The following is a 14,633-nucleotide window of genomic DNA, read 5'->3' as shown; positions in this document are numbered from 1 at the left end:
TTATTCATAATGAAATAAACATAAATTGAAAGTTTCGTAATATACCTGATCCAGTCACCTGGCTTCCAGCGATTTCTTTGCGTGTCCGGCGGTATGTGTCCATCAAGCCCTTCCACTTCTTCCGGACGTCCTCAAAAGATCGGCCCATTGTGGTCGCAACTTCCTTCCATGCCTGGGATTTAATATCCTGGTTCTTATACTGGCGATCAGTATCCATCCACAGGCATGGATAGGTATGCACCAGCTCTATGAGGCGCAAAATCTTCTCCTGGTCTTGAATTGGCTGCAATATAAAAACAGTAAAAAAAATAAGTTGTATATATGGTTTATTTGGTAGTTGTGGTTACAAATTGTGATAAACTTACATTTTTCTTTATGTGGGATGAAGCGGTTGATTTTTCCATCATTAAACCTTCGCAAAAACTATGAAACTCGAATTTGTTTTTTCACGGTTTACTCACTATCCATGTGTCCGTTTATTCATCGCTTAAAACGATTCATCAATCACATTCGAAACAGAACATGATTTCTTTCGTCAAAATTATAAAACTACATTGCAATGGTCAATTTATTCAAAACGAAAACATAATACATTTTTCAATTGCGTTAACTGTTATTCAAACCATTATTCACCATTCAAGCAATTATTTTTATTGAAAACATATAAAACATGGATAAGTTTAAAATTTAATATTTTGACGCTTACCAATCATGCCGCAGTTCCACTGTGGGCTCATAAACATGTGAATTTTTGGTTGTATTTTGATTTTTTTATTAATTAATAATCATTCATTATATTTAGAAGGTTTCGTAGCAAACATTTTATTCACTGCAATATTATACAAATAATTTCACTCTTGTGGCTATTCCAACTCCTACCCAATATTTCTTGGGAATATTCTTAGCTTCACTAAAAACAAATCTACAAAACTATTGTTGACTAGAGCAATTCCAATGTTTCCGCTTTCTCTCCATGCCGTAGTAATTTTCTAATGCCGAACCCGTTAAATTTATTCAAAAATCATAACAATGTTCGGTTTCAAAACGCCGGTTTCAACGGCGGAAATTCAAATCCGCGAATTATCTTCTCACCGAACATGCATCAACTCGTTAACCCGACTAGTATAACCTTTGCGGTCGCTGAGCTGTCAGCAGCGTCGCTGGCTCGTATCCCGAATATCTGGGATACAAGCCGGCGACGAGAGAACAATGGAAAGCTGTAGACGTCAAATGTAGCTGGCTACTTGTAGCTAGCGTGTCCGGCTACCTTAATCCTTCTTTCCTAGGCTTAACTTGGCTTGCCATTTGTATGGCGAGCTGTAAGCGGATAAGCCTGGAAACGTCAAAACGCATACAAAAAAACTGGCTTAGACCGTGATCTACCCCATTTTCAGAACAATCAAAAATATTAAAAGTAAAAAATCCACCGGCATAGACCAAATAAACAATAAAATGATAAAACATCTTCCTAAATATTTAATTATCTTTGTTCGCGATCGATCCCTACGTTGTGTTTAGCGTTTCTTTCAAAAACCAGTGAAGTGCTTAACGATTGTTCCGGGTTGGCCGTTCGGCGTACGTACCGCTCTATTTCGTGGTAGCTTGTACAATGGTGTAATTTTTACGCATCCGAAATGACCGTAACCCTAACGCAGCCAAAATTAAGCTAACGCTGCCCCAGTGAAAATATTCTATATACATTAAACAGTTGCGCGAACAGTCAACAAAACAACGTCACAACAAAAACAAACAGTGCCCAAGTTAGTAAAAACTGCTATTTTCGTAAATATTTACGGGATGTTTTCGTTAACGAATTATCCACGAAAACATTTACGAGATTCAGAACTTTTTCGAGGATAACAAGTTTTGTTTATGTTTACAAAAAAAGCTTTTCATGAAATGTAAACAAATATGGATGCTTCATCCTCGAAAATTTGAAAAGCTTGTTGATGCTTTCGGGGATAGCTCGTCAAAATAAACATTTATCGGGGATACAGAAATTGCATATGTATTGGTCATAAAAATAAAAGAAGGGGAAGTTATTCCGAGGAATTTTATTCGCTCATTCGCTTATTGCCGCCATTGCCGTTGTCATTGTCTTTGCTTCTCCACATTTTCGAGGTGTCTGTTCTGTTCGATGTGTGTCTGTCTGTACATGCGTGCTCTTCGAAGATAATTGGCGTGTCGAGAGTGCTTTGATCTGTGGATGAGAGTGAGTATCTTTTTTCGTTGTGCTGAAATGGGTTAATATAAGTGAGAATTGAACATTTATTGATATAACGTGTATATTCTTACCACAAAGTTAACGACTGAACCAACAGAGTTGCTCAGTGCTGGATGCCTTGAAGCACAAGAAAACGCACGACGAGTCGCATTCTAAAAATAGCCCGTCGAATAAGGAAATATAACGATGTCGTGCAATCGTGAAACAAACACGGCAAACGTACTACTTTACGAGGATGTTGAATGGCTTTTGTCGGGTAAATATGATAACATACATTTGCCCCAGACCTGTTACTTATTTTCTATTTTTCTTTAAGATTCTGATGCATCGACTATAAGTGCAAATGAAACTCATTTTAGCGACTATGATACCAGCAGCACCGGTAAGCACGCTGTATGTTATTTGAATTTGTTCTTACTTAATGTTCCACATATTTGTATACTTTATCCTCAACGCTAATTGAAGGCGCGGTCTTGGACAAGGAAAACTATGCTTCAGATAATATGCCGGATGTAAACAATAACCATATTTCAACGCAACAGCCATTCAGAGAAAGTAAGTAACTATTATTGTTTCTTTTATACACTCTGCATTTTTTACTATTGTTAAATTTTTGTTTATCTTTCAGTATCGAACATCAGATCCTCAGCGATGGATGTATTGCCTTCCACCAGCAGTAAGTGTTGTCAAACATAATTTTAGTTAAGTTTGTTTGCTTTGAAGTAATACTAATGTTGCATCTTATAGACCCTCAAACTCGATCCATTATCGGTACGAACACGGATGGCAATACAGAAATTGGCTGTCTAGATGGGTGTATGGCTGCTCGAGCGCTGGAAGCTTTAACCCGAAGCCATGCGCGGTTGGCGACATCGGTCCAGGAAGTGCTGGAAGTAATCCGTCCTAGGGATGGCCTGCGCCCTAGGACGGATTTTGAATTTGCTCCGATCGATTCGCTAGAAGAACTGCAGAGTTTGAATGCAGTCCTTCAAGACGATTCGGAATATAAAGCAAAACTTGTCCAATGGTTCGAACTGCAGATCACTCGTGTGGACGTGAACAATCGTCTTCACGATTTAATTGATCTGTTGTTCACCAAACGCTTTTTTGCCACAATGAATTGGTCAGGCATCAGCAAAAAGGCCGGACAAACAAAAATAGCATTAGGTAAATTTAAGCTAGTTTTAGAATTATTTGTAACTATAGGAAGTAATAAAAATTTAGTAGTTAGTAAGCAGTATGTTGAGGTATTTTTAAAAAAAAAGTTATACCATGCTAAGGATAGGATTAATATAAGTGATAGCAAGCGAACGTCATGCCATGGTAAACGTTAGTTAAGATAATCATTAATAATTAGTATTAGGCTTAGATAAGGATAGCATAAGTTTAGGATTTAAACTTACAAATAACTATTAGGTAAAGATTTTTAGAATTAAGGTGTTCGTATGTAGTTAACTAATTTTCTAGAATTATACTAGATTATTGAAGCGAAGTATCGTGTATGTGTTTTTATCTTATTTATATTATTAATTCTAATTGATACTATTCTAGTAGTTCTGAATTAAAGTAGTTCCGTTTGATATAGAACATTTTAGCCCTCGCTAAATAACGTATAATTAGTATGTATGATTTACAACCCATGGTTACTTTTCACTTTATCGACAACTTTATTCAACTTTAACAATTAAAGTGAAATAATAATGCTTTTTTTAAAGATTTATTCAACAAGTGTGTGTAACAGAGGAGTAAAGATAGTATAAATGCTATTAGTTGGTACAGCAACTAGTTTGCACTTTACCTGATCTAGGCAAATGTACTCACACGCAGTTTCTAAATTTGTAGCGCATCCCTTGTACGCGTTGATGATACTGGAGTCAAAGGGATAGACAAAAGCTAATGTTTTATCAATTAACTTCCGACCGCATATACGCAGATTGCCATCATCATTTGCCGTTTGAAATTGGTAAATGCAGTTATCCCTGCTCATGAACCAACAGTTCCTTTCGTTATTTTGCATGATTAAATCTTTCCGAAGTTGAAATGTGTGTATATTCCCCCGTTTGGAAAAAGTGGGATTTATGGTCTTACATGAATTTCCTGTATGGTATTCCTCATACTCCGTAAGCCGGTTAATTGCTTGTTGTAGCTCCTTCCATCCACTTCGTAATAAATTTTTCAAATGTTGCAGCTGGTTTTCGAATGGATAAGTGGAAAAGGACGATAACGGCCCGAATAGTTCCACCTCGTCATACAAATGTTGCAAAATATGCACATTGATGCTCATATACTCTTCGCCGTACACCCTTGCAAAGTCCACTACAAATTTGTTCAATAATTCCCCTGCAAAACGCCATTTATCTCGGTAAACGGAAGAAGAAAACAGTGTCACAGCACAGAACAGCAGCATGTAATGCTTGTATTGACGATCATCAAGATACGGTTTCAGCACAACGAATCCCGCATAATGGAGAAAGGAGGCACTCTCCGACCCTTTCCAAAAATGTGCTTGCTTGATTGGGCGTATTTTACGGTGAATTTCCGATGGCAGCTTTATCATTTCAATATGTGCTGAAATTTGTAAGCATTCCATATCCGTCCACCGTTTTTTTAGTAACGTTCCATCCCGGAAGCCTAACACGTATCGTTTGCCGATTCCTAGGTCCACACAGTGTAGTCGATCTCCAGTTGGCACGCAATTCACGATATCGAAGAACTTCAGATCCAGCAATAGTGTGTCCATTTTGTGGTGTCCGGGGTACGCTTTGTCCCTGAAGCTCTTGTCCGTACGTTTCGGAGCGTTTATCCCAGGAAATGTGATGGTATGCCTTTTATCACTATATGTCCCTACGACGGTACATTTCAAGCAACTTTCGTATCCGGTATGGCCTACGACTCCTGTGAGCATCAACATAGAAAAAATAAGTTGAAAATTACTATGAAAATATGTAATGTGGAATAATGTAGCAGAAAAAGTTCAATCCAACTTATGAACTTATGAAGCTTAAGTGATAATACCTAAAATGAATGCCCTCGCTGGAGTATCTGCGACGATAGCCCGAAGTTTAATGGCGACATGGCATCCGTGAATGATTATGCCACACTGCATCAAATCATTCATCTCGTTCACCATCGGACGGAGAAAATCTTCTACAGATTCCGGTTTCTTCAGTCCGCAGAAGATGGCAGCTGTCATCACTGATGCTTGGGGAAGCTCATAAATTGAAAACATGATTGGCCAGAACTGCATGGTACCATTCGAATGTAGAGGCAGACCATCGATTGATATAATTTACGAAAGCTGGGAGGAAGGTGATTTTTCCGTGCTAGGAGATATGAATATAAAATTATTATACGATACGTCGACACGTAAGATGTGTAAATAACACGTAACGTAGGTGTTAAATAATTAATTGCACATACCGGAAGTAGTTCAGCAAACACGGTTTGATCCCACGATACCAGAATTGTCCACCTCCAATTTCTGCTATTTGCGTTGAGCGATTGCGATCCGTCTTTAATAAAGTTTTGGCGGTTGCAGGAACTTTTACGTTCGCCTTTTTAAACAACTGTAAAACCATGTTAATGGACCGATATGTCGCATTTGTGGACAATGCCCAGTAACGGATGCCATCTATGATAGACATTCCTTCTATCGGCCTAGCTTCAACATCATCGTCGTCATCTTCTTCCAACAGATAATCCACTGTCTCACAATCTTCGTCTGGTAGCAACTCTGGTAATTCTGTTTCCAACAGTTCCACCTCGGTTTCCAATTGTTCACCTTCACGATTTGCGTCTAATGGCTCAAATGAGTGGTGGGATGGACCTGGAAGAGTGAGTAATTATGTATCATTCATTTTATTGATGATTTACGTTTATGAAGAAGATATTTCATCGGCTTTTAGGGGGTTTGTCCGTAGTTCGGAGCCCTTATTTTATTACTCCCTCCTTCCTTGTTGGGACTAGGTCGCTCTTCGGTCCTCCTTGGGTTTGTAGTGAAATGTTCGTCGGTTGACGGGGAAACGATAACTAACTTTTCGTTCGGACATGTCACCGCTTTTATATTCTGCTGGCCATGTCTCGAACTTTCCTGTTCCCTACGTGTTTGATCCTGTCTGTTTTTAGTTTGTTCGAGTATTCCTTCGTTCCTCTCCTACAAACAAGGATCTTATTGTTCTAGCCTTACCGGTTGTCTAGTTTGGGTTTTACCTCGGAACAAAGAACTCATTATATTCCTCTTGTCCAGGCAAAACTTCCCAACTAGCAATTTAGTAGTACCCTATTTTTTGCCTAGGTGGCGCTTTTCTGTGTCCTGGCTATTTGCCTTGGACGCCACAGTACTCCCCTCCTAGAGCGATGTTACCGGTATCGCAGGGGGATCACAACTCTGCGTTGCGATCTGGTAACTCCGGTCGATATGTTGTCCTCGGTTGTCCGTCGTAATATCGGCTGTGGCTGGATCTGGCTAGTTGGGGTCGCGCTGGACGAAGGCTCACAGGTTGCGGACGGTTGCTCAGGCGATAGTGGATCGACCGTTGGTGTTGCGCGTTGTGAGGTCATCATGGGTTCTTCAAAGGGTCGGGGCTGTTCGGCTGGTGTAGTATCTTCTCCGGTGGTGTAAGCGGGTTTCAAGCGGTCGATGGATACGAACGAGGGATGTCCATTATGCAAAATCTGGAACGATTTTGGGCCTCGGTTGAGAATCCGGTACGGTCCTTGATAAGGTGTCGTCAGGGCAGGGCGGACGGTATCGTTGCGTAGAAACACGTGGGAGCATTTGTTAAGGTCGGCGTGTACAAATGCGGTCCGGTTGGAATGCCAGGCGGTTTTCGGCGGACGGATGTTGTTCATCGCTTCTTGCAGTGTTTTGGCGAAGTCCGATTGGTCGGCTGGCGGTGGCTTCTCGGCGAGGAACTCGGCTGGGATGGTGAGTGTCGTACCATAGACCAGCTCGGCAGGTGATGCGTTGATGTCTTCTTTATGGGTGGTTCGTAGTCCCAGCAGGATTAGAGGAAGATGCTCGCTCCATCTCGTTGTGTCTTTGCAGCAGATGGCTGCCTTCAATGTGCGGTGCCATCGCTCAATCATCCCGTTCGCCTGTGGATGATAAGCAGTTGTTCGAATATGCCTTGTGCCGAGTGTTCGAGTTAGTTCCTTGAACAAGGATGACTCGAATTGTCTGCCTTGGTCCGTGGTGATGTACGATGGCACTCCAAACCGGGCGATCCAATGCTGTAGCAGTGCCGAAACGACAGTTGTCGCGGTAATGTCTGGAATCGGTACTGCTTCGGGCCAACGGGTGAAACGGTCGATGATGGTCAGACAATAGCGGTTGCCATTGCTGACGGGGAACGGTCCAATGATGTCGACGTTGATGTGCGCGAACCTAGCAGCTGTTGTCGGGTACCGTACCAGTGGGCTCTTCGTATGGCGTCCTACTTTGGCTCGCTGGCAGGCAATGCAGCTTTTCACGAACTCCTGGGTCTCCCGTTTGATGCCCACCCAAACAAATCTTTCTGTCATTAATTTGGTGGTGGCTCTTACTCCTGGGTGGCTGAGATCGTGGACTGCGTGTAGAAGTGGCTTCCGGAATGTTTCCGTTACGTAAGGGCGAATTATACCTTCAGGGCAATCAGCATACAAGGATTTAGTGCTACCGGGAATAGGTGTCTTCTGCAGCTGAAGATCGGTTGGTGTTCTGCCTCTCAGCAAGTCCTGTAGCTCCGTGTCACGGGTTTGTTCTTCGGCTAGCTGCTCGTAGTCGATGGTATGCGACGCGTGTACGGCTTCGATTCGAGATAGAAGGTCAGCGGTGATATTGTCTTCTCCTGCTACGTGCCGAATATCGTTGGTGAATTGTCCGATGAAATCTAGTTGGCGAGTTCTTCGTGGCGATGTACTATCGTGGGATTGGCGGAAGGCGTAAGTTAGCGGTTTGTGGTCCGTATAAATACGGAATTCACGACCCTCTAACTGATTACGAAAATGTCGTACGGCGAGGTAGACGGCTGTCAGCTCCCGGTCGTAGGTCGAGTATTTTAGCTGTGCTTTCTCGAACTTCTTCGAGAAGAATCCTAAAGGCTGGAGTTGACCGTTGACGAGTTGATGCAGCACTGCTCCCGCGGCGAAGTCGGAGGCGTCTGTCCAGAGCGATAGCTCTGCGTTGGGAGCGGGATGGGCCAACAGGGTGGCTTGCTTCAGTTGCTCCTTACAGCTTTCGAATGCCTCAGTAGCTTCAGGTGTCCAGACTAGCGGAGCTTTATCCTTCTTTTTATTCCCCGGGGTCATCGCTAACAGGATACTTTGCGTCTTCATGGCGTGTGGTAGGAACCGGCGGTAGTAGTTCACCATGGCTAAGAACCGCTTTAGTTCCATGACGTTGGATGGTTTCTTCATCTGGCTGATGGCATGAACTCGCTCCGGAAGGGGACGTATACCTTCGACGTTCACCAGGTGGCCCAGGAAGGTTATTTCGCTGCGGCCAAACTCGCATTTGGCCGGATTTATCGCCAGTTGATGCTGTTCCAAACGCTGGAAAAGTTGGCGCAAATGCTGGTGGTGCTCTTCCTCGGATGATGATGCCACGATCATATCGTCCAGGTAGGGAAAGACGAAATCGAGCCCGCGGAGTACATCGTGGATTAGGCGCTGGAAGGTCTGGGCAGCGTTCCTCAGTCCAAAAGGCATCGTGGTGAATTCAAATAAACCGAACGGGGTGGTGATCGCTGTTTTCGGTATGTCGTCCGGGTGCAATGGAATCTGATGATAGGCCTTGTGCAGATCGATTTTCGAGAAGATTGTCTTTCCCTGCAACTGCATTGTAAAGTCTTGCAGAAAAGGCAATGGATAACGGTCGGGGATCGTCTGCGCGTTAAGGGTGCGGTAGTCACCGCAGGGGCGCCAAGTTCCATCGGCCTTCTTTGTCATATGCAACGGGCTTGCCCTGCAGCTGTGGGAAGGACGGCAAATTCCGAGCTGCACCAAAGACTCGAATTCGGAACGGGCTGCAGCGAACTTCTCGGGCGACAACCTTCGGGGACGAGCAAAGGTTGGTTGTCCCGTGGTTTCGATGCGGTGTGAAATGTTGGTTTGCAAAGGTGTGCCAGGTGCTATCCGTGCGGTCAGGCCAGGAAACTCTCTCAACAGGTTGATGAAGGGGGATGTTCCGTCGCAAACTTTCACGGTGGGCTCCTGTAGATGTCGATCCGTTTCACCACGCGTTTGTAGGTTGGTAAGGGCGTCCACCAGGCGCTTGTGTCTCAGGTCCACCAAAAGATGAAAATGCTGAAGAAAGTCGGCTCCAATAATAGCTGTGCCCACGTCGGCTATTACAAAATTCCATAAGAATGTTCGGCGTAACCCCAAGTCCAAGGAATAAAGAGTTTCTCCGTAGACTTCGATGGGGGTTTTATTGGCGGCAAATAAACGCATCGACGAGGGTTTACCCGGGAAGGAACTGTGATGCCTCGGGATTACCGAAACATCGGCGCCGGTATCGATGAGGAAACGTTGCCTTGAGCGGCGATCCACTACGATGAGGCGATGGCTTGCGGTTGCAAGAGCGTTAACTTCCTTCTTAGTGTCGTTGGCCGTTTGTCAGGATGATGCGTTGGTCCCTTGCGGACGCTGGTGAAACGAACACGGAGCTCGGCAATTTCGCGCATCTTTTCCAAACTTCCGATGGAAGTAGCAAACTTCCACTACTGTTGGTCGGGCTGGAGAGTTAGCCCAACGGCGGTGAAGTGGTCGAGGATGTGGTCGGGACGGTTCACGGCGGTGGTCTTGTCGTAGCACAGCTTCCAAACGTTCACTTAACTGGTTCACTTGTTGAGCAAAGCGATCCATTTCCACGTTTCGCACTTCGGACACATGTTGGTATGGCCCCGTTCGATGGTACAGGGCGAAGGAATCCATCACTGCGTCGGCTACTTTTACTTTCTCCTCCACGTTGGTGGCAGCCGCGAGGACGGCCGATTGAACGTAAGGCGGCAGACGTCCAATCCAAAGATCGACCAGGGTTAGGTCGGTCATTGCTCCCTTTGCCGTTCGGCGCATTTCTGCTAGCAGCTGGGATGGTTTCCGATCGCCGAGGGTCATCTCAGACAGCAATCGATGTAGGCGGCTTCGTTGCGATTCTTCGAAATACTGGGTCAAGGCTCTCTTGGCGGTTTCGTAGTGGTCGGTAGCAGGAACATTTTCCAAGAAGTGTCGCACTTCCGGAAGGATGCTAGTTGGGATTTGCGTTTTAAGGATGTTAAAACGCTTGGCATCACATCGTGGAGTGAGGTTCCACACATCAAACCAATTTTCCAGAGCGAAAAAAAAAAGGTATGAATGTCGGAGGTGCTGAGTTCCGGGGGCTTGAGTCGCATGGCGTTCATCGTCTGAACTTCCTGTTCGGGTAGCGCGGATGAAAAATCACTCGCGGCGGGAATTTCGATGAGCACTGGCGATGCGGTAGTACCGATAACCGGGGTGGTTACGGCGGCGGGCGCAGATGGTAGATCGATAGTCACGAGCGGTGCGGTGTGACCGGCAGCGGGGCTGGTAACGGCGGCGAGGTTATCGGCAGGTTCCCCACGCTGGATCGGGCTGTGCAGCATGGCGATCACGAGGCGTCAGCACGAATGGCCACGGGCCAACGGGCGTTGGTAATGGACGGTGGAACGTGACAGTGGTATGGAATACCCGTAGGATTCCTGAAAAGGAATTAACCTACGGTGCCAGTGGTACGAAACACTCGAGGAATTCCTGAAAAGGAATTAATCCTACGGTGCCAGTCTACTGAGAAGGAAATGATGGGCTCGAAAGCCGGCGTCCACGTGGAAAACTCGGCGACTACGTTAGAGGCTCGGCGTCCCGAAGGCAGGAGTGATCACGTCGGGGTCACCAGTTTTAGGGGGTTTGTCCGTAGTTCGGAGCCCTTATTTTATTACTCCCTCCTTCCTTGTTGGGACTAGGTCGCTCTTCGGTCCTCCTTGGGTTTGTAGTGAAATGTTCGTCGGTTGACGGGGAAACGATAACTAACTTTTCGTTCGGACATGTCACCGCTTTTATATTGTGCTGGCCATGTCTCGAACTTTCCTGTTCCCTACGTGTTTGATCCTGTCTGTTTTTAGTTTGTTCGAGTATTCCTTCGTTCCTCTCCTACAAACAAGGATCTTATTGTTCTAGCCTTACCGGTTGTCTAGTTTGGGTTTTACCTCGGAACAAAGAACTCATTATATTCCTCTTGTCCAGGCAAAACTTCCCAACTAGCAATTTAGTAGTACCCTATTTTTTGCCTAGGTGGCGCTTTTCTGTGTCCTGGCTATTTGCCTTGGACGCCACAGGCTTTATACTTGCCTTCAGTGGATGTCTCCGTATCCTGATTCAGCGGTACCATCATCGTCTGCGCATATTTCTTGGCTTTTCGATAGAAGTTGCCAGTGGCACGGGCACGCTTCAAATCCGACATTTTCACGCTTTTTGCAAAAGATTAGTAAAACACGAAACACACGGAATTTGCAAACACACGCTTTGAAAGCTCGAGAAGTTCTAACTCATTCTATGGTAGAGCACAGTGTGTGCACATATATCACACAGGTAGAGAAAAAGAGAGAGGCGATCCACGTTTACTTTCGCTCTCAGTCTATGCGAGTACAAAATTGAACAGTCACGGTCGTATACAACAAACGTGCACACATACATGGCACACGAAATGGTAAACATTCATTCTACACGGAGCTTTTTCGAGCATGTGACAGTTCTTTCTCAGGAGGAAACGAAAGACATATAGAAATAGAAAGAGAGAAAGCAACTCATCCTCGATTAATTCTGTTTGGGTTGATGTAACATCAACACACTAATCTCTGCACAAACTGTCAAAAAACGCGTGGTGATGAAAATACAAAAAAACTCGCCGCGCGGAGAAAAGGCTCGATTCGAAAGCTCGAGAACTACTAGTCTATCGATATGTGCTCTAGCTATCTAATCTTCTTGATTCACGCTTGAGATTGGCAAAGGACATATCTTCGCGATCGGACGTTTTATAAAACCTTTAGCGGTCCGCAGTGTAACTACACGTACCAGTCCGTCCGCGCCGGGGTGTACTTCTGTGACTCGTGCAAGTAGCCAGCGAGTAGTCGGCAACAGTTCGTCCACCACGATAACCATTCGTCCTAGTTGAATGTTATCCGTGTGCCTAGCAATGCATGGGTCCTTCTGTATTTCCTGTAGGTATTCCTTCTGCCAGTGCTTCCAAAACCTCTGTACCAACAATTGTAGTTTGGCTAAGTGTTCATGAGTGTTTATGTGCGCGTGCGTAAGTTCCGGATCAGGTATTGCGATCATCGAAGAGCCGATCAAAAAATGCGATGGAGTAAGTGCGGCTAAATCGTTAGGATCGTCGGAGAGTGAAAGCAGTTGGCGAGAGTTCATGGCTGCCTCTATTTGATGTAGCACTGTGTAATAGCCTTCGAATGATAGCCGAGTGTTACCCAGGTGTCGAAACAAATGACGCTTAGCGGTTTTTACCGCAGCTTCCCAAAGGCCGCCAAAATGGGGAGCTCTCGGTGGAATCATATGCCAAGCTATGCCTTGTTTCGCGCACGATGCTGCAATGGTACACTGGGCATCCTCATTCGTCAATCTGGCAAAAAGCTCCTGCAGCTCGTTCCTAGTGCCTTCGAAGTTCTTACCATTGCCCGGATGGATATGTTCTGGGACACCTCTCCTCGCCGTAAACCTCCTTAGGGCAGCCAGAAATCCTTCGGTTGAGAGATCTCCCACCAGTTCGAGGTGCACCGCCTTGGTAGCAAAACACACGAAGACACACAGGTATGCTTTCAATGATCCCAAGGAAGCATTTTCGATCAATCGCCATACAAAAGTGGAGAGTGCTCGCTCTAACAGCTATTTCCCTCCTGCTTGCTCACACACGGCTCGGAAACCGCTCACTGCAGTAGCCTCATTCCGCAGACCGCCCCACCGCTCTTCGCCCACACATGACGAGCTCGCGTGCATCGGGTTTGTGTGTGTGGGTGTCTCGAGCTCTCGAAATTGCGATCGGGTTGCATTTATTTTGCGATAGCCTGTGCACAGTTGTGTGTCCTGCTCGCACGTACTTTCTGTCCCTGTCACAAACGTCGGTATCGCAGAGCTGAGCGATTTGCAACGATGAGAGCGCACGGTGTTGGAATCAAATCTGATAGGGGATCCCATACCACGGGATATTAAGAGCAGGAGCACGAAGCTGGCCGGTTCAAATGTCGCTGTAAAAATAATAAACAACAACCACGGGTTGTGATGAAAATTATGTTGTGCTAATTTTTATTGTTGCATTTAATTATATGGACATTCGAAATTATTCTCCAATTTACTGAATGTCGTCACGATGGGATTAATAAAAAAATTTTAAATTATGCAAAAGTCTTCATTATTACAACGAGGCCATTATGGCATCTCAGCGATCAGCGATGTGACAGCATCCAATCCACCATAGCGCCATCCCAATTACACCAAACGCTAACGATTGTAAACACGCAACGGTTGCATTCCCAGTGATCCTCGCTATTTTCATTTCAACGCGCTTTTTTTCCACGATGGCCGAAGAATTGAAACGCGAACGCCGCACCGGTGGGTTTTATCGCCGGTCGGCCAAGTTTCTGAAGGTGTCAGAGACCGCCGAAGATAGCCAGCAAGCGGGCCCTAGCCGTCATGGTAAGGACGAGTGTGGTGTGTGTGCGTGGGCATGTGTGTGTCGGTTGACAATACCGTTCCGTGTTTTAGTTCCTATCGAAGCGGCGCCAGGATCGCCTGGATCGGTGGATCCGGTACAACAGCTACCGGTGGATCCGGTACAACAGCTACCGGTGGATCCGGTACAACAGCTACCGGTGGATCCAGCAGAACAGCTACCGGTGGATCCAGCAGAACAGCTACCGGTGGATCCGGCAGAACAACTGCCGGTGGATCCGGCAGAACCGTCTCCCGCAGAACGGTCGCCGGCAAGTGTGGATCGTTCGTCATATCTTGACGATTGTGATAGCTTGTCGGACGGCAACGGCACCGAGGAGAACACGATCACGAGGTGCTTTGAGAACATGTCGATCGTCGAGGGCATCCAGTACTGGGCGTTAGCCAATAACGCCACGCACCGCTCGATCAATATGGTTTTACAGCTTTTTAAGAGGGCAGGCGTGAAAGTGCCCGCCACTGCCTACGCCTTGCTGAAAACCAAACGCAGCGTGGGGAGGGAAATTGTTGAGATTGGCGGTGGCCAGTACTGGTACCACGGGTTTAAAAACACGCTGACCAGTTACTTCCGGTAAGTGAAATTGTTATGACCCACGCGTCGCGTTTGTTGGTCTAACCATCGTATGTTTGTGCATTTTAGTTTGGAGGCTCCACCGACAACGGTTCAGCAGTT

At 45.6% G+C, this 14,633-nt stretch overlaps 1 protein-coding gene across 1 annotated transcript; it reads left to right on the top strand.

Moving 5' to 3' along the window:
• Positions 1–2,727: 2,727 nt before the first annotated feature.
• Positions 2,728–3,558, top strand: LOC128718299 (uncharacterized). The gene is made up of 3 exons (XM_053811935.1): positions 2,728–2,779; positions 2,853–2,900; positions 2,972–3,558. The coding sequence occupies exons 1-3, from the start codon at positions 2,728–2,730 to the stop codon at positions 3,556–3,558; spliced, it is 687 nt and encodes a 228-aa protein (XP_053667910.1).
• Positions 3,559–14,633: the final 11,075 nt, after the last annotated feature.

Source organism: Anopheles marshallii, chromosome 2 (genome assembly GCF_943734725.1).
Source record: "Anopheles marshallii chromosome 2, idAnoMarsDA_429_01, whole genome shotgun sequence".
Classification (NCBI taxonomy): domain Eukaryota; kingdom Metazoa; phylum Arthropoda; class Insecta; order Diptera; family Culicidae; genus Anopheles; species Anopheles marshallii.
This window is presented reverse-complemented; position numbering and strand designations above follow the sequence as displayed.